General features: G+C 62.9%; 1 protein-coding gene across 4 annotated transcripts; it reads right to left on the reverse strand.

The window, feature by feature from the left end:
* Positions 1-1,894: 1,894 nt before the first annotated feature.
* On the reverse strand, positions 1,895-17,486 carry SLC4A1 (solute carrier family 4 member 1 (Diego blood group)). Of its 4 annotated transcripts, XM_051768630.1 has the most exons (22): positions 17,380-17,438; positions 14,526-14,617; positions 14,320-14,416; positions 13,181-13,250; positions 12,948-13,048; positions 11,709-11,782; positions 11,354-11,531; positions 11,139-11,274; positions 10,667-10,808; positions 10,161-10,230; positions 9,327-9,511; positions 8,362-8,572; positions 8,048-8,251; positions 7,686-7,834; positions 6,799-6,993; positions 5,879-6,046; positions 5,618-5,707; positions 5,350-5,516; positions 4,984-5,237; positions 4,728-4,897; positions 4,327-4,500; positions 1,895-3,388 (listed from the first exon to the last, which is right to left on the reverse strand). In XM_051768630.1, exons 2-22 carry the CDS (start codon positions 14,541-14,543, stop codon positions 3,308-3,310), a joined length of 2,934 nt encoding a protein of 977 aa, XP_051624590.1. In that variant the 5' UTR covers positions 14,544-14,617; positions 17,380-17,438; the 3' UTR covers positions 1,895-3,307. The 4 variants fall into 4 exon arrangements, with proteins under 4 accessions (XP_051624590.1, XP_051624587.1, XP_051624588.1 ...); XM_051768627.1 differs by lacking the exons at positions 12,948-13,048; positions 13,181-13,250 and having other exon boundaries at positions 17,380-17,437; XM_051768628.1 differs by lacking the exons at positions 12,948-13,048; positions 13,181-13,250; positions 14,526-14,617 and having other exon boundaries at positions 17,380-17,486.
* Positions 17,487-17,845: the final 359 nt, after the last annotated feature.

Genomic DNA, 17,845 nt, shown 5'->3' on the forward strand with positions numbered 1-17,845 from the left:
AATCGGGTCAAATACATGAAAGTTGACATTTTATATTTTTTAATTTCTTTTTTTTTAAAAAGCAAAAAGCCATTTTTGGAGTGTCAGTGTGCTCCAGGCCCGATCCCCCCAACGTGGTTTTGTGGCTTTTGTCAAGGGAAGGGACACCAGAACCCTGGGAATCAACCACAGACCCTGCAGCAGGTGGGCTGGGAGTGGGGAACCCCCAAATCTTCATCCTCACCCCTCCCCTCACTCCATGGCCTTCCCAAGCCTCACTTCCAACATGGGAATTTTCTATTCGCTGTTATTTGTATCAGTGAGTGTTTTTTTGGGTGCAGCTGCAGGTTTTGGAGAGTTTTATTTGGTTTTCCACTTTTTCTGTGCACAAACAGTGACAATGTCCCACTGGACACCTCCAGGAGATCCTGGGGTGTCCCATGTCCCCTGTCCATGGATGGCATGGAGCACTCTGTGATGCTGCTGGCAATGTGGCTCTGCCCTTCCAGGGGTGATGCTCCAATGTGATCCCCCTCTGGAGCTCCATGCTTCCCCCTCCTCATTAGCAACCAATTAATTAGCATTTATTTCCCCCTCATTACTCTACTCCCATCTCTAATTCCCCCTCCCTCCATTTCCCTGAGCTGAGGCAAGTTCAAAGAAGAGCTTGACCTAAATTCCCAACCCCAAACCGGGCTGGATCCCGCAGCAGTGACCTCGCTGCCATCTCCCAGGGAATAACAAACTTCCCAGGGTGGAAAACAAGAGGGATGGGTGCAGGCAGATGCTGTCCTCCTTCACTGGGATTTGGAGGCAGGGATGGCCTCTGGATGGCACCTGGCATGTCTTGTCCATGTGAGGCCGACACAGGGAAGGGAAGCTGCTGGATCCGCAGGCCTTGGGCTGGAAAACACCAGCCACACGCCTCCATCTCTGGAAAACGGGGTAGCAGCTACGCTGGGCTTGGGAAAAGCTGGTGGCCACACTGGGGTTTATCCCAGCCCCATGGAAAGAGTTTGGGGTCCTGGTTTGGAGCGATCGAGGATGCTGATCCCGATTCCTGCCCCATGGGAGGGCTGGGGGTGAACAGGCACAGCCCTTCCCACGGCCCCGCTCACGGAGCCCATGTCTCCTGTTCGTTAATGGGATTATGGATAATCGGGGTCAATCCAGTGCCAGGGGCTGGGGGAGGGGCAGGGGCTGCTCTGCTCCCTGTGCCAGCAGCCCTGGATCAGGATGTTCCCAATCCCCCTGGAGCAGGGACAGCCAAGGCCGTGTGGCAGTGGGGCAGCACCCTGGGGTGTTGGGGGGATGAGGGGGCCTGAGCATCCCAGGATGGCCACAGGAATCCCTTAGATTCCCTGACATCCTGGGATGGCTACAGTGAGCAACCCAGAGTGACTATGGGGAGCATCCTGGGATGGCCACAGGAACATCCTGGATGGCTGCAGGGAACGTCCAGGGATGTCTGTGGGAAGGATCCTGGGATGACCACGGGGAGCATCCCAGAATGGCTGCAGGGAGCTTCATGGGATGACTTGGGGAGGCATCCTGGAATGCTGGGATGCAGCAAGTATCCTGGAATGACTATGGGGAGAATCCCAGGATGGCTTTAATGAGCACTCCAGGATGCCAGGATGCTGTGAGGAGCATCCTGGGATGACCATTGGGAGCATCCCAGAATGACTGCAGGGAGCACGCCAGGATGTTGGGATGCAGGGAGCATCCTGGGATGACCATATGGAGCATCCCAGGATACAGTGAGCATCCTGGGATGCCATGACAAGCATCTTGGTGCAACTTCACTGCCCATTCCAGGGGGATGGACACCTCCAAAGGCTGCTGCTACTCCTTTTTGGGGGGAATTAAACAAAGCAGTGCACCAGAAAATTGCCAGCTGGAAAGAAAAACCCCATTTCCTTTCTGATTTTATTAATTTCTTTATTAAAGCCTGATACAGAGGTAGGGGGAAGGGAAGGAGGAGACCCCAAAGATCGAAACATTTTTTCATTTCAGACATATAATTAATAAAACTAAACCAACCCCAAACACAAGGCCCCAGGTGTGGCCACCCACTCCCACCCACCTACTCTCCCACCCACCCCCTGCTGATTTTGGGGTCAAAAATGAGCAAAAATGAGCAAATTTTGAGCCTGATCTGGTGTTCTGTGCCCCGGCTGGATCCAGTCCTTCAGGGTGATCAGGGCAGAACGAGCCTTGGCAGGATCAGGGGGATGCTCAGCTGGACTGGGAGCAATCCCAGCAGAAACAGGGCAAGACGTGGTCAGCAAGCAAGGGAAAAATCGAGGAAAAACTACACAGATTTACCCGGAACGCTACAAAAATAAAGAGGACTAATTAACTAACTAACACTAATTCATGAATGGAGTGAGACTGACAGACTGGTCCTTAGAGTTTAGGCCCTGACCAGGATCCTTAAAAATCATCTTTTATAGAAAATTCTGAATTTTGATATAATTCTCTAGTATATACACACACACACACGGCCCTGCTGCAGCAGGGGCACAACCAGCCCTAAAAATAAATTACAAACCCCCCCAGTAGCATCAAATATACAGATCACTCCTTGCAGCTGCTTTTTTTTTTTTTTTTCCTATTTTTCCTCAATTTTTTTCATTTTTAAGGTGCTTTTTGATCCTTTTTTTTGGGGAATTTTTGCTTGGCTATGAGTGAATCCTACCTGCGGAAGCATCGGCATAATTATAAGTAATTTTTTGGCTGTTTTTAGCATGATTATTTTCGTTCTAAATATGTAAACTCCCTCACTGGACTATTTACATCCCCACTCTGGGAGGTGCTGGAAGCTCAGCGGAGCAGCTGGGATGATCCCACTGGAGCAAACGATGGAGAAAGTGGGAGAAGGGCTCCGTGGGGTGAAGGGTCTTTCCCAGCTCGCTGGAATGTTCATCCGGGGAAGAGGGGCCAGGCTGGGGGTGTCCCCGGGGGCTGGGAGCTTCCTCCAGCTCCTTCCCGTGCCCAGTGCCCGCTGGTGGCCTCGGGGATGGGATGGTGACACATCCCACCTTGCCACGGGGTTGGGGGTGGCTCGTGGAACCCCCCGAGCCCGGGCAGCCCCTTCCCCAGCAGGCAGCAGAGTGTGGGTGAGATCACACCATCCAAAATATTGTTAAAAATAGACCAAAAAAAAAGGGAAAAACAACTAAAAAATATTTCCATTCCCGGGGCGTGCAGGTGGGGACAGTGTCCCCAAATCCTCCTCCGTCGCCCAGCGGCCCCGGAGTGGCAGCAGTGATGACAGAAGCATGGGGGGGCTGGGGGGGCGTTGGGGGGCTGGGGGGTCCAGCCCTTAACTGGGCATCTGCACCTCGTTGTACACGTCTGTCCCCTCCTCCTCCTCGAAGGTCACCACGGCGTCATCGGCGTCCAGCTGGAGAGAGGAGAGGGAGTGAGGGGGACAGGGATGGGGATGGGGTGGAGTTCAGGAGTGGGATATGGACAGGGGAGGGGAATAGGGACAGGGGATGGGGAGAGGGATGGAGATCAGGAGTGGGATATGGACAGGGGAGGGGAATAGGGACAGGGGATGGGGATAGGGAGGGAGATCAGGAGAGGGACGGGGATAGGGCCAGGGAATGGGAACCGGGATGGAGATGAGGAGTGGGATAGGGACAGGGGAGGGGAATAGGGACAGGGAATGGGGATAGGGATGAATATAAGGAAGGGGACAGTGGTAGAGATGGGGACATGGGTGGAGAGAAGGATGGGAATGGGGACAGAGAGGGCATGGGGTCAGGGTTGGAGAAAAGGATGAGGATGGGGAGGGGTCAGGACTGGGGGTAGGACTGAGGACAGGGACAGTGTCAGGGATGGAACAAGGTAGGGGCTGGGATGGGTATGGGAATAGGGGCAGGGATGAGTCTGGGGACAGGGATGGGGATGGGGACAGGAATGGGACAAGGACAGGGTGAGGATGGGGACAACGGTGGGAATGAGGGATGCAGATGAGGACAGGGATGGAGACAGGAATGAGAGTGGGTACACAGATGGAGATGGGGACAGGAGTGAGATGGGGATTATGGGGATGAGGAGACAGGGGCAGGGACAGAGATGAAGCTGGGGACAGGGATGGAGATGAGAACACAGATGGAGATGAGGATGGAGACAGGAATGAGAATGAGGCAGGGGATGGGGACAGGGATGATGATGAGGACGGGGACATGAGCAGACACAAAGATGGGGCTGGAGACAGTGATGGGGATATGTATGGAGATGAGGATGGGGACAGGGATGGGGATGGACACCAGAACCAACACAGGGACAGGGACAGCACAGAGGTGGCTCCCAGGATGTGCTGGGGCTACGTACACATTTGAGCTCGATGTCCCGGAAGATCCTGGGGAGCAGGAAGCGCCGCAGGGGCACGGTGAGGATGAGGACGAAGGGCAGCGCCAGCGAGGCCGGGGTGGACTTCACCACCCACAGCAGCACAAGGACGATGATCTGGGTGAAGGTGAAGAGGTGCATCCGCCAAGTCTTCACCTGTGGGACGAGAAGGCCCAGGACTGAGGTCAGGGACAGCATCCCATACCCTTCCTGGGGTGGTGGGTGCTGGGGTGGGGGCAGGACCAGTGGCCTGAAGAGCCCAGTGAAGGTCAGCACGGAAGGAGGAGGCTCTTTGGGGAGCCTCAAGCGATTTCAGGGGTGCTGCAGCACAGGACACCCCCAAACCCGCTGCCACCCATGGGGGTGACACAGGGCTCACTCACCCTGGTGACATAGGGCTCGTCAGGGTGGTACTTGGGGGGCATCAGCAGGAGCAGGATGCGGTCGAAGAGCTGGATGCCAAAGAGGGAGGTGACCCCCATGTAGAGGAAGATGCCGAAGAGCACGGCCAGCGGGATGTACTTCAGGATGGGCTCCATGAGGATGGAGACGCCTGCGGTGGAGAAGGAGAGGTTGGGGAGAGCTCCTGGGGGACCTCCAACCCTCACCTGCCATGCGGGGGGCACCTCCCCAGCTCACCGATGAGCACGGCCACCAGCAAGCTGCTGATGCGCTGCTCCTTGACCTCCAGGATCTGGGATTTCTCTCCGGGAGAGGAGGCCTTGCTCATGACGGTGAGGGCGTTGGCGTGGGTGATGGTGCGCACGGTGGTGGCACTGAGCCAGGGCATCCCGAAAAGGGCCGCCAGCCCCCCCATGGCCACGATCAGCAGCAGGTCCAGGTGGAAGCCGCTGCCCTTCACCAGCTTCCTCTCGGGCTTGCTGACGATGAGGCTGCGGGGACACAGGGGACGAGTTGGTGACACAGCACCCCAGGGAGGTGCCCTCCGTGCCCGTCCCACCGGGCACCCTGCAGCCCTCCCCTCCCCGTATCCCCCATCCTCACGTGGTGATCTGCGTCTCGAGGAAGATGAGGATGAAGACCAGGAGGGCGGGCACCACGGAGGCGAACATCATCCAGATGGGGAATTTTTCGTGCAGCCCCATGGGGTTGATGAACCAGCCCCGGGCGGTCGAGTTGGTGACCTCCAGCCCTTTAGGGACGCTCAGTTTCTGGATGGGAGCAAAGTGGGGAGTGAGGGAGTGGGACACAGGGATGAGCACCCAGCTCCACATCCCTGTGCCTGTTTCCCCCCAGCCCTGCCCTCACGGACCTGTGTGTACGTGTCCTTGATGAAGAAGTCGGCCAGGGCCATGATGAAGATGGAAATGGGCACCCCAAAGTCCCCGATCAAGCGCCGGACCTGTGGGGACACGGTGACCACATTAAACCCTCCGTGTGACCCCCCCAGCCCAGGGGTTCTCCCCCACCCTGTCCTCTGCAGGAACAGGCAATGAGTTTGCCCGGTCTCAGCCGCTGAGCCCCTGTTTTGCAGTGGGGAGGGGGGACAGCACCGTGTCCTCCCTGTGCTCACCTTGCCCGGCAGGAAGGCGCTGTTCTTGAACTTGCGGAGGAAGAAGGCCAGGAAGAAGGTGCCAGCCATGAGGATGAGGGACAGCAGGGCCGTGTTGGGCTCCGGCTCCGAGGGGTCAAAGTCAGCCTTCACGCTGTAGTCCCGCTTCAGAGGGTGTTGCTTGAAAATCTGGGGAGGGAAGGGGAGGAAGTGAGCGAGGATGGGGATGGGGGATCCCCCTGCACCCCCCCTGCCATGCTGGGAGCCCTGCAGGACCATCCTGGTGGGTGCAGGGTGTGTGCCAGGGGGATGGGCGAGGCTGGAGCCCGGCAAGTGCTGAGCAGGGGGGATATTTAGGGTCGGTTTTCTCTGTGGTTCTTCAGAAACAAGGCCAGTGGCACGGTGGGGTCAGACAAGTGTGTCCCCACTGCAGACCGTGGGTCACCCGGGGTGTTCAGGGCAGTGCTGAGCTTGTCGTGGGGTGCACGGGGGCACCTGGGTATGACACACACCCACGTGTCCTGCCTGTCACCTCCCCAGCACCAGCAATGTCCCTGTGGGCACCCAGTGCAGGGGGTGACACCATCCCAGTGCAACCAAGCAGCCTGGAGGGGTCTAAGCCAGGGATGGGGGGAGGAACTGGGGCTCTTCAGGCAGTTGCTGGGCAAGGACCATGTTTGGTGCAGCCCAGGTGGGACATCTATGTGGGGTTCACCTCCCTACCCCAAAATCCCCCTGCGGAGAGATGCATGAACCACAGAACAGTTAGGGTTGGAAGGGACCTCATGAGCTGGGGAACACCTGGAAAAGGGGAGAAAACACCAGGAGATGGGCTCTGTCCCTCACCTGCATCCCACTGTTTCTATGGAAACCCAGGTGACAACCACAACCTGCAGCCCCCCTCCCACCTTCCCCACTGTGGGAACCCCCATGCCCCTCACCGTGACCAGCTTGGAGAAGGTCTCAAAGATGAAAATGAGGGAGATGAGGAAGGAGAAGATCTCCTGGGTGTAGCGGGACAGGAAGCGCACCAGGAAACTGCCCTCGAAGGCCACCACCACCAGCACCAGCAGGATCATCCAGAAGCCAATCCAGACCCGGCCCACGATGTATTCCAAGCCATTGCTGCTGCAGAACTGGGGAGGCAGAGGGCACAGCCCTGTCAGCCCCCCAGAGCCCCCCAGCATGGGCACCGAGGGGGGCTGGACCTTGGCATCCCACAGTGGCCCCACACATCCTTCCCCAGGACGGGGATGGGGGCACCTCAGTGTGGCAGGACCCTCATGGGATCACCCACCTGGCAGCACCCCTAGGCCATCACCTGGATGGCTCTACCTGCGTGGTGTCACCCCTGGGCTGTCACACAGGTGACATCACCCCTGTACATCATCCATGTGCCACCCCACCAGTGCCATCCTGCATGTACCATCCCACATGTGCCATCCCACATGTGCCATCCCCCCCACTACATCCCCCATGTGCCATCCCACAGTGCCATCCTGTACGTGCCACCCACCAGTGCCATCCCATCAGTGCCATCCTGCATGGGACACCCTCCTTGTGCCATCCCTCACGTGACATCCACCATCCTATGCCATCACCCCTGTGCCATCACCCCTGTCCCACATACAGCACTCCCCCTGTGCCATCCCCCAGGACATCCCCTCATGACATCCTCCCTGTGCCACCCACCCTGCCATCCCCACTGTGCCACCCCCCCGCAGCAGCTCCCTGTGCCTCTCCCAGGGCTGGTGGGGAGACCCCAAGCCCGCTGTGGGGACTGCCAGAGGCGGGTGGGGGGCACCCACAGGCACCGGGGGGTACCCACCCCATAGAAGGCTTCCTCGAAGACGAGGAGGGGTCCTGAGAATCCAATGACAAGGAGGGGCTGGGCACCGAGGAGGCTGAAGAGCACACACTGCACGCAGGTGGAGATGAGCAGCTCCGACACCCCCATCATGCCCTTGGTCTTCTCACCTGAAAGGGAGCAGGGCCGGTGAGTGCCGGGGGGGGGGGACACAGCGCTGTGCCCCCCATCCCACACCCCTTGGCACTGGGATTAGGGGGTGCATAACCCCCTGGGAGCATCCCCACGGGATGGTGATACAGGAGGTGGAGGCCCCCTGCTCCCTGCCCGGCTGGGGGGACAGCCCCGTCCCCTGGCGTGTCCCCAGCCCGTCCCCCCCTTACCCAGCAAGCCTCCGAAGGTGACGGCAGGTGACAGCGCCGCGAAGTAGATGAAGATGACAGCGGCCAGGCACTGGGGGCTGAGGGCGTCCTTGATGTCGCTGAGGTATTTGGGGTACCGGCGGCAGATGTCCCGCACCAGCCCCCCAAAGGGCCGCCCCGTCCTGCGCAGGGGGTCGTCGTCCTCTGCCTCCGGCGCCTCCAGCCCTGGGGACACACCGGGTGGTCAGGGGGGTCACCCCGTGTGCAAGGGGGGTGTCCCGCCCACCACGGGGACAGGGGATTTCGGAGGGGGGTCCGGGTGGTCCCTGCCGTACCCAGGTCTTTCAGGAAGCCCTCGCTGGGTGTTTTCTCGGGGGGTTGGTAGCGGCGGCGGAGGAATTCGCGCTGCAGCGGGACCAGGGCACGGAGCAGCTGCTCGTTGGGGGTCTCGGTGGGAGGCAGGACAATGCTGGCCTCCAGGAACTCCTCCACCGCCCGCACCAGGTCCTGCCGGCCCTCGGCCAGGTAGGCATCCCGGTGAAACACCTGTGGGATCGCCCAGGGATGGGTGGTCAGCCGGCTCCGGCACCCCTGAGCGTCCCCGTGGGGCTGGGGTGTCCTGGGGACATGGGGATAAGGGGGCACATGGGGGCACAGGGGCTTGGGGACAACAGGCATGGGATCATAGGGGCACAGGGACACTGAGATAAGTGTGAGATGGGGGGACAGAGGCTCAGGGACAGGGGGCGTGGGGATAAGGGGATATAGGAAGATACAGGAGCTTGGAGACAGGGGAATATGGAGGGAGATGGGGACACAGGGGATTTGGGATAGAGGGCATGGGAATAAGGGGGGACATGGGGACATGGGGACAAGGGCATGGGGACACGGGGATAAGGAGGGACATGGGGGCATAAGGGATTGGGGACAGGATGCATGGAACCACAGGGGCATGGGGACATAGGGATAAGGTGGGAGATGGGGGCAGGGGCTTGGGCACAGGGGTGTGGGAGCATGGGGGCACGGGGACGTGTTTGCTTGGACACATGGGGACAAAGGGACACTTTGGCCTCAGGGACATGGGGACACCGGTTCATGGGGACAAGGGGACACAGTGGCAGGGGGACACAGGGATGAGAGACAGACATTGCACAGGGGGGTGAGCCCTGTTAGAGGGTGCAGCCTTGGGATGGGGACTCCAGGGTGCTCAGGGGGGCTGATGGTAGTGGCAGTGGGGTGGCAGTGGGGTGGCAGTGGCAGTGGCAGTGGGGTGGCAGTGGCAGTGGTGGGTGAGCTGTACCCTCTCGGACATCATGGTGGCGATGGCACGGCCGATCTCGTGGTAGCTGATGTTGGGGCTGTCGGGGCCCAGCACCACGAAGAGGAAGCGGACGGGGAGGGGCATGTCCAGGACATCGTCCAGTGTCACCGCGTCCTTCAGGCGCACGAAGGCCAGCGTTGGCTGCTCCAGGAAGGCTGCACAGCCTGGGGGCAGGACGGGACGGGACGGGGGTCACGGGGGACCAGGCACAGGGACACGAGGACATGGGAGCACAGAGACACGACAGGGACACGGGGGTACAGGGACATGGGGACGGGGGAGCACAGAGACAGCAGGACATCGGAGCACGGGGACATCGGGAATGGAGACAAGGTGACATACAGGCTTGGGGATGTGGGGGGACAAAGAGAATGGGATAGGGGCACAAAGACATGAGGACACAGGCACAGGGATACAGGGACATGGGGACACAGGGATAGATGGACGTGGGAGTACAGGGATATCAGGGCACGGGAGCACAGGGACACGCAGATAGGTGGGCATGGGAGTACAGGGACCTTGGGGCACAGGGACATGGGGAACTTAGAGACATGAAGACATGGGGAGATGGAACATGAGGACAAGGGACATGAGACAGGGACCCAGAGAGCAGCGCTGAGCAGCAGCAGGCGGCGGCGAGAGCTGAGGATGGGGAGAGGCAAAAACAGTGCAAGAAAGGCAGGGCGTGAGCGAGCACAGCGAGGGGCAGATGGCAAAGCTCCCCCTGCACCCCCTGACCCTGTACCCACCTCCCTCAGCCTGCACCCATCCCCCTGACCCAAGCCAGCACCCACCACCCCACTGACCACTCACCCACGAGGACCAGGGTGGCCTCAGCATCCTTGGGGATCTCCTCTTGGAGTTGGGGTTTGGAGGCCCCACTCTATTGCAGGCAGATGGATGGTAGGAATTAGCCAGCCAGCCTTGGTGGCTGTCCCTGTGGCCCTCTGTGCCCCCTGCACGTCCCCCCTCTGGTGTGTTTCTCTCTGTCCCCTGCATGTCACCCACTACCCCCTGCACGTTCCCCTCTGTCCCATGTCTCTCCCTCTGTCCCCTGAATGTCCCCTTCCATCTCCTGCCTGTCCCCCACCACTCCCTGAGTGTCCCTCTCTGTCCCCCAAGTGTCCCCCACCATTCCCTGCATGTCCCCCTCTGCATGTGCTGCACAAGCACGTTTGAGTGTGCAACTGCTGTGTGCACCTACGTGTGCCAAGGTGTGTGTTCACTTGTGTGTGTGTGTGTGTGTGCACCCTGTGTGCATCTCACACCCCCAGCCTCACGTCCCAGTGCCCCCCAGTGCCCCTCCATGCCCCCAGTACCTGCTCAGCCCCTGACAGCTTGCTCATTTCCATGGGCTGCTGTTCCCTCATCAGCGGCTGCTCCACATCGTCCCGGCGGGTGCCCGAGCGCTGCAGCAGCGCCGGCGGCAGCGTCCACACCGACTCCCCCTCACTGGGGTGGCTGGGAGCATCGGGGGGGCGGTGTCAGACCCCCCAGTGCCATCAACCCCCCTCAGACGCCCATAAGGCAGCCTCATCCCTGTGGGTGTGCTGGGACACCCAAACAGGGCTGGAGGACAAAGCTTTCCCACCCTGATCCAGGCTCCAGTGGGATGCGCTGGGGTGGGTCCAGCCCAGACCCTGGGGACCCCCTGGGAGCACCAGCCCTGCCATACCTGTGCTGGGTCCAGCCCAGACCTCAGGGACCCCCTGGGAGCACCAGCCCTGCCATACCTGTGCTGGGTCCAGCCCAGACCTCAGGGACCCCCTGGGAGCACCAGCCCTGCCATACCTGTGCCGCAGGAGCAGTGTCCTCATGATGTCCTCCCGGTCCTGTGGCTTCCACTGCCCCTCGTAGATCATCTGGTCGATGAGGACGTTGACGATGGCTGCCATTGAGTTGGCTGCCACATCGAGGAGAATGGCACCTGTGGGGACAGCACTGTCACCACCTGGCCAGTGTGGGGTCCCTGCCGCCATCCAGGTGATCCCCAGGGGGGTCCCCACCTTTGTTCAAAGCCCGTCGGATCTCCAGGAGGTTGCGGTAGGTCAGGAAGGAGAGATGGGGCTGGCTCCACTGCCCCGATTCCTGGAAATCCTCCTCCAGCTTGAGCCAGTGGCCGGCCTCCATCCAGCACAAGTCCTTCGAGCTGTCCATGACCAGCTCGTGGAGCTCCACGTAGCCCTGCAGCCAGAGATAGGGGGGGTCAGGGTACCCCCAGGTGGCCACACCAGGGACCCCCAGGACACCCAGTGTCTCCTCTCCCCATGTCCTGGTGTTCCCAGGTTGGTCTCCAAGTGGCCACAGTCCACACACCCTCAGGAATGGGGAGGGAATGAGGGTCCCTGGGACAGCACCCACCTCATGGATGTCCTTCTGGGACAGGAGCCTCCTGCTCCCCGACGCCTCCGGGTCCACATCAGTCACTGACTCAGCTGCAAGTGGAGCCACCAAAACGTTAGCTGGTCCCTGTCCCAGCCCAGACCCCCTCCCTGGGGTCTGTTGAAGGTGCCTCCCCCCACCACCTCCATCCCACACCCATCTGGGGTCACCTGGAAGTGTCCCCTTCTCCATCACCCTCAACCCAGACCCAGCTGGGGTCACCTGGATGTGTCCCCTTCTCTGTCACACCCCAGCCCTGCTGGGGACTCGCTGGACGTGTCCCACCATCCCAGAACTTCCATTACCCCCCACCCTGACGGTGCCTTTGGTCCCCTCACATCCCCGCAGCCCAGCCCCTGGGGCAGGGTGACAGTCTGGGGACATCACCGGGGCCAGGGTGAGGACAGGGTTCATGGCCACCGCCCTGCCACCGACACAACACCGGCACCGAGCACCGACCACCACTGGGATGGGGACACAGGGACATTCCCGTGCACATTCCCGGCCAGCCAGACCCCAGGAGCTCGAGGTATCCCTGTCCCCGTCCCCTGCCTACCTGCGGGCCCCCCTGCGCTCCCCATGTCCCCGCAGCTCTGTCCCTATAAAGTGGGGAGCGATCCCCGCAGCCGCCCTGTGTGCACCGTAAATCCAGCAACACTTCCTTTGCTGACAGTAAACACCAGCGCGGCTCCCGCCCGCCGCTGCCACCCCACCGTGGGGACAGGCTCACCCCGTCCCTCTCCGCCCTCGACGGGGACCACGGCGGTCCCCTCGCTGTCCCCAGCCGGGTCACCCGGCGGGGGGATGCTGCGGTAAGAGCCGCATCCCGCTCTGCCGGAGGAAGGATGCTGTGCCCGCGGGAGCGGGGATGGGGCGCGGCCCTTGCCACCGTGTCCCCGTCAGCGTTGGCCGTGGCAGGCGGGCACGAGCGTGTCCTCGTCCCTGCCCGCCGCCACCGAGCCGCCCGGCGCCAGCCGGCGTTCGGCCCCAAGTGGTTCTTGTCCTCACCCCAAACAAAGACTTTATTTATCCTCAATCAGTGGGCGATTACGGGCAAGTGGCAGCGGTCACTCGTGCCCTGACGCCCGGGTGACGGTCACCCCGCGCAGGGTGGGGACAGGGGTGGGTGGCAGAACCGGGGCAAGACAGCGCGATGGAGGGCTGGGGGTAGGGGGGGACGCCGGGGCTTCGTCCCCCGGGGCCCCCGCGGTCACTCACGCTGCCCTCCGCCCCGGCGGGGGGGCTGTCCCGGGGGGGCCCCGGCCGCGCGCCTCTTCCCGTGCAGGTCATAACATCCCCGGCGGCCGGGCAGATACTGGCTGCAAAACACACACCGCGGGCACGGGGGGGTCAGCGCCGGGCACCGCGGGTGCCACCGGCCTCCCCGCGGGTGATGCCAGCCGGGCGGGCAGGGCAGCGTCCGGCGCCCCCGCCGCGATTTGGGGACTCACCGCAGGGGCGTCAGCTCCTCGGCTCTGGCCCTCCACGCGCGCAGGGGGGACCCGATGCCAGCGCCGGCCCCTGCGCAGAACAGGTGGCAGCGTTACCCCCCGACCTGTGTCACCCCAAGGGGGGACCCGAGCCCAAACACCCCCGCGGGGTGGCAGCTCTGGAACAACCGAGCTTGGGGCAAAGGGATGCTCCGGGGCACGCAGACCCCCCAAACTCCCCTCACCTCCCTCCCCGGAGGCTCAAGGACCTCGGGTGTCCCAAAGGACAGACCCAGTTCAGGTACCCACAGCCCCGGCACTGGAGGTGGCACCTCACGGCTCCAGGGCTTTGGCAAAGGGTGTCTCTGCCTTTGGGGGATGCCACCCTGAGGGTGGGTGTCCCTGCCTGACCCCACACTCTGAGCGAGCCCCGCTGTCGGTGCCATGCTGGCACCCAGGAAACCGTGCAACACGTCTGTGCCATGCCGTGCCCATGCAGTGCTTCTGCTCATGCAATGCTGTGCCCATGCAACACATCTGTGCCCTGCTGGCACTCAGGGAACACGCCTGTGCCATGCTGTGCCCATACAACACACCTGTGCTATGCTGTGCCCATACAACATGCCTGTGCCATGCCAGCACCCAGGGAACATGCCTGTGTCATGCTGTGCCATGCTGTGCCCATACAACATGCCTGTACCATGCTATGCCCATGCAACAATGCTGCTGATACCCCACAGGTGCCCATGCAACGCTGGCACCTGTGAAACACCCGTACCCATGCAGTGCTGGTGCCTGTGCAACACACCAGGGCAGTGCTGGTGCCCATGCCCAGCTGGGACCCACAGAATTCCGGTGCCCATACAAACACACGACCTCGAGCCACTGGTGCCCCTGCAGTGCTGGCACCCAGCTGGTGCCGGTGCCCGTGTGGTGCCATTACCCGTGCAACGCTGTCACCTGTGCAGTGCCACTGCCACCCACACAGCGAGGTGTGACCTCTGCGACGCCAGTGCCCGTGTGACACACCAGTGCCCGTGCAATGCCACGCCCATGCAGCGCTGGCACCCGTACAACAGCGGTGCCCATGCAGTGGCCCCCCTTGCAGCGCTGGTACCCCCCCCGTGCCAGTGCCCCCCAGCACCCCAGGAGCCACTCACTGCTCATCTCCCCCAGCGACAGGCGGGAGTCCTTTAGGCCGGGATCCTCGTAGCCCTCAGGGTCGAGGGTCCTCCTCATCCCCTCCTCGTAGGCCTCCTGTAGGACAGAGAGAAGGGACTCAGCGGGGTCTGGTACCCTCAACGCCTCGCCGGGGCTGTGCCGGGGCGCAGCAGCAGAGCCGGGGCGGGGGGCCGGGGGTCCCTACCTGGCCGGGCCCCTCCATGGCTCCGGGCTCGGCCCCCGCTGCCGCCTCGCTGCGTCCCGGCGCTCAGCCCGGTGCCACCATAACCCGGCTCTCTGCGGGGCAGCCGCGGTGGAAACCAGAGAGAACACGTTAGCAGAGACCGGGGCACCGCTCGGTGCCCCCCGGGATCAGGGTTTGTCCCCTGGGGTGGGGCTGGGGCTGAACATCGTGGCCGTTCCCGCAGCCCCTGCCTGCCTAAACTGCTCCCCATGGGCTGGGAGGTCCCGGGGTTGGGGGTCCCCGGGGAAGTCGTGCCCTGCCCTGTCGCCATCCAGGATGGGAACCAACGTCAGGCGACAGCAGAGCCCCGACAGCTTCCCACCAGGGACGTGGCATCCTGCCCTGGCCCACCCATGCCCATGCACACCATGCCCTGTGCCCGGGGGTCGGGTCCTGTACAGACCCACACCCAGGGACTGGGGTCCCACATGACCCCTTGCATGTGGTGGGGGTCCCATATAGACTCACACCCAGGGACTGGGGTCCCACACACAGTGTCCAGGTCCCACAGCAACCGCCCCCCCCAGCCCCGTGGCACAGTGCAGGGGGGAGAAAGGGAAACTGTGGCACAGCTGGGCTCACGGGACACCCCAAAACAGGACAGCGTGAGTGCCCCAGAGCCCCCCAGGGTGCACAGCTGAGGAGGCCCCTGCTGCCGCCCCCCCATCAGCACCCAAATCCTCTTCAGCACCCAGTTCCTGCACCCCCCTGGCCCCCACTTTGCCACCCCCCGGGCTGTGCCCCCCATTCCCCTCCCGCAGCTGCCCCAGGGCTGTGCCGGGGGACAACCGCCAGGGGGCGCCCTGTCCCCGCACTGCACCCCCCTTTGCCCCCCCGGGGCAGCCCCGGAGGGACCCGGGGGTCCGGACCCCCCATTCCCCTTAACCCCCCACCCCATGACCCTGCACTTGTCCCCCAGCCCAGAGCCTCCGGGAGGGGGTGTCCTGCCCCGAGACTCCCAGACCCCTTGTTCCAGACCCTCGTGGGGTCCCCCGCATTTTGGGAGGACCAAGGACCTCTGCTGTCCCCTCGCCACCCCGGCCCAGGGACCCCTCAGGGGGGCTCAGGGGCAAGGGCAGGGCAGGGGGGCTTCGGAGGGAACCAGCCCCCCCAGATCTCACCGGGGTGATGCAGGAGCTCGCTCCCGGACGGGGGGCGGCGGGAGCCAGGGTGGGGTCCTGGACACCCGGCGGGAGGCCACGGGATCCCCGGTGGGGCCACGGGATCCCCGGTGGGGCGCAGGAGCCGCGGCGGGGCCACGGAACCGACGGCCGGCTCCGGACCCGGCCTCCTCCTTCCTGCCCCGCCTGGCCCCGGGGCCGGCGGCCCCCGGCCCCCCAGACCGGCCTGTCCTGGGCCCCCTCGGCCCCCCCAGCCCCGCTGGCGGCTCTTGCATCAGCCCGGTGCACCGGGCTGCGCCCCGCTGATAACTCCCGGCCCCCGCTGTCGGCCCCCGCCCCGCTCCACCCGCCGCCCCCCGCACTGCCCCGCAGCACCCCGAGGCCGGGGTGAGGGGCTGGGGACCCGCGGGGTGCTGGGGCACCTTCCAGCGAGGTCACCTGGACCTGCTGAATCCATCCTTGGGCCACTTCACACCGTACAGAGCCCATATGTCCCGCGGCACGTGTGTGAGATAGAGCCCACACGTCCAGCCCGGAGCCCACACGTCCAGCCCTGCACATCACGGGGCACAGGACGGAGCACGTCCTGCACCACGACCCTCCTGCGTGGTACAGAGCCCCTGCGCCCCTCATCGTGTGTGTGGGGTGGAGTCCATACCTCCCACACCACACACCCCATGTACAGAGCCCGTGTCTCCCGCACCACACAGCCAACGTGCCCCCTGTGGAGCCCACACATCCCATACCATGCATGCAGTGTGGCTGGGATCCCTCCCGCAGTGGGTACAGCCACCACGGCTCATAGTGGAGCCCAAACATCCCATGTCATACAGCCAGAGTAGCTCAGGACTGGGCTCACACCTCCTACACCATACATCCAGCACCGCTCGGCGTGGAGCCCATACATCCCACACCATCCACACGGTGTGCCTGGGGTTCTTCCTGCAGCAGGTACAGTCACCATGGCTCAGTGTGGAACCCACACATCCCACACCATCCACACGGTGTGCCTGGGGTTCTTCCTGCAGCAGGTACAGTCACCATGGCTCAGTGTGGAACCCACACATCCCACACCATCCCTGTGGCATGGTTGGGGTCCCTCCCGCAGCAGGGAGCCCCATGGCTCCATATGGAGCCCATACATCCCAGACCATCCACTCGGCTCAGCTGAGGCTCAGCTCCTTCCCACAGTGGGTACAATCCCTGTGGCTCCATATGCTATGGAAACCATACATCCCATGCCATCCACACGAATGTGGCTGCAATCCCTCATCCAGCAGGTACCTGATGTGGCTCAGTATGGAGCCCATACATCCCATGCCATCCTCACAGTGTGGCTGGGGTCTGTCCCGCCACAGGTACCCCCATGGCTCCACATGGAGCCCATACATCCCATGCCATCCACACAGCATGGCTGGGATCCCTCTCCTGGTTCCGTATGGAGCCCACATATCCCAAGGTATCTACACAGTATGGATGGGGGCCCTCCCCCCGTGTCTCCATAGGGAGCCCACATCCCCCATCCCACAGCACCTCCCACCCCAGCACCCCCTCGCTGACAACCCTCCACCCCCCATCCCACACCGAGGGCACCCCAGGGTGCCCTCCCAGCCCTGCCTGGCCCCACCATCCCCCCGCCCACCCCGTCCCCCCACTCCCACCCCAGAGACACCCCGAGGTGACCCCGCACCTACCCCTGGGGTGCCTCCGGACGCCCCTGCCCGCGCTCTGCCTGCGGCTGCCCGGGCTGCGAGACACCAATGCCCTGAGTCACGCTCTCACCTCCCTAATCTCACCCCCCTCGGGCTCACCCGGCCCCCCCGGGGCCCCCCGTAAACAAGGTTATCGGGGTGCAACATCTTGAGGCGCGAGGCTGTGCCCCGCCTGTGCCCCGCTGCCCCCCGTCCCTCTGCCTGCCCCGGCACCACCGGCCCTGCTCCCGCTGCCCCCCCACATCTTGTTTACCTCCGGGTTTCCCTGCGGGGAATCCCCGGGATCCCCCCGGCTGTCCCCCCTTCCCACGGGGTTGGGGTGTTCTCTCTTTCTGAAAAAAAAAAAAAATTAAAAAAAAGGGGGTTCCCGGGGAGGTTCCCCAGGGAGGAGGCGCGGGGGGGGGACACGGGGATGGGGAATGTGGCAGGGTGTCCGTCTGTCCTGTGG

Source organism: Manacus candei, unplaced genomic scaffold (assembly GCF_025592945.1).
Source record: "Manacus candei isolate 608988 ecotype Guabito, Panama unplaced genomic scaffold, ASM2559294v1 h1tg000096l, whole genome shotgun sequence".
Lineage (NCBI taxonomy): Eukaryota > Metazoa > Chordata > Aves > Passeriformes > Pipridae > Manacus > Manacus candei.

Coding starts and splice junctions, on each gene's coding strand:
- SLC4A1 (XM_051768630.1), bottom strand. Junction 13,049..13,180: donor GAGGAGCTGACGCCCCTGCG/GTGAGTCCCCAA, acceptor TGTGTTTTGCAG/CCAGTATCTGCCCGGCCGCC. Junction 8,573..9,326: donor CCACCATGATGTCCGAGAGG/GTACAGCTCACC, acceptor GCGATCCCACAG/GTGTTTCACCGGGATGCCTA.